Raw genomic sequence first — 1596 nt, 5'->3', positions numbered from 1 at the left:
ACACATACATATACACACACATATATATATATATATTAAGATAGATACATATATTAGTAAGGTTCGTGAGGATTTGATTGTGTGGCAAAAACGAGGAGGCGAAGGGAAGGTGAAGGGCGCGTGGGGCATTTATCGACACTGGCGCTGCCCGGTGGCGTTTCCCCATTGATGGGTCAGCGAGGCTCCTCCCCCGGCATCTGCAATTATACCAATAATACCGAAAAGGACCCGGGGGCGTCAGAGCACCGTTCAGCCACATCAGGAGGAAAACACATGCCAAATATAACTGTTCCAACTGAATGCGCAGGAGTAGTACCGTTACCGATACCGTTTGGTGAAGCCTCGATGTTGCGACGTTCATGGCTTTCCGTAAAGGAATCGGAGCTTGCACGTGAGTGGCAGGTGGGCCGCCATAATCAAAGCAGCGGCGTGTTGTCCACATCGCCGCATGTCCCACTCACATGTGCTGGCGTCCCATTTCCCGCTAACCGCACCTCCGGTGTTATTCATGGCGATGATACACGCGAATTGTGGGGAGAAGGATTACCTGTTGGTAAAAGCTATTTTTTAGCCCTTCAATCCTCCTGGCGTAGCGGAGGGTCGCAGCATCGCCGGTTCCCGCTCCCGCCTGTCAACCCACTGGATTTGAACGAATCAGCCATTGAGCGGGCTATTGAAGAAACAGTTGGGCAACCGCTTCAGCCGCCAGTGCCGCTATCGTTTATGGTGAGCGATATATTAGTTCCACAATGGGAAGTGAATGGGCTCTACGATGCCCCTGCGGTGCGGCGTATGTAATAAACATTTTTTGGGTAAAAGGAAGAAAAAAAAATAAGAGGTGAAATAAGTGGAACGGTGGCGGGTGGCGGATTTGTTGAAGGGGAAAAAGGAAGTGGACCGCAAAAAAGGTGTGCACGGGACGAGGCATGGCGGAGAGTTGAATGGGTGGAAGAGGGGAGTAAGAAAAAAAAAGAAAAGAAAAGAAGAGAGAAAGAGAGAGAGAGAGGAAGGAGACATGACTCTAAGGGAGAAAGAAATAAACTAAAGGGTGAGTGCAAATATGGACGAAAGGAAGATATAGGGGTGGCCGCAGTCATTGGCATGTGATTATGACAAGGGGGAAAAGACGAATGGTGGGGACGTTGGGTAAAAGAAAAAAAAACAAACCAAGGTGTGAACCCCATTTCCCTCCTTGTTCGTCTTACGTTTGCTGGCGTGTGTTTTTGTGTATGTTTTTGAACTTCTTGGACAACTCCCTACCAAGAATACAATGGATTTGGAATTGCGTGGGTGCCTTTTTGTGCTTCAAGTTTGTGTTGGAGGACCCACATCACTGTTGGTATTTGTATTTCCTCTACGTCTACCCCTACCTGCAGGAAAAGGGATATTTGCTCTCCCAAATGCAAAGACTCTTTTGGTACTTCTCTTTGTTTTGTTCCCTCAGCTCCCCTCCCTTCGCAACAACAAAAAATACAGGGGAAAGGAGCTTGAAGAAGAACTGTTAGAAAAAGGATTCTCGAAAACGAAAATCAGTACTTCCGTTAGGGACAAGTAAGTGGGCACAGAAATACAGTACGAAAGTTTAGTTTGTGCAGT

At 47.4% G+C, this 1596-nt stretch overlaps 1 protein-coding gene across 1 annotated transcript; it reads left to right on the top strand.

Annotated features, from left to right (window-relative positions):
- Positions 1–168: 168 nt before the first annotated feature.
- TEOVI_000034000 (uncharacterized protein) lies at positions 169–798 on the top strand (the record flags this gene model as incomplete). The annotated part of the gene is made up of 1 exon (XM_067222128.1): positions 169–798. One exon carries the CDS (start codon positions 169–171, stop codon positions 796–798), a length of 630 nt encoding a protein of 209 aa, XP_067078229.1.
- Positions 799–1596: the final 798 nt, after the last annotated feature.

The sequence above is a fragment of the Trypanosoma equiperdum genome (assembly GCF_001457755.1).
Source record: "Trypanosoma equiperdum strain OVI genome assembly, contig: ctg_155, whole genome shotgun sequence".
Taxonomy (NCBI): Eukaryota; Euglenozoa; class Kinetoplastea; order Trypanosomatida; family Trypanosomatidae; genus Trypanosoma; species Trypanosoma equiperdum.
This window is presented reverse-complemented; position numbering and strand designations above follow the sequence as displayed.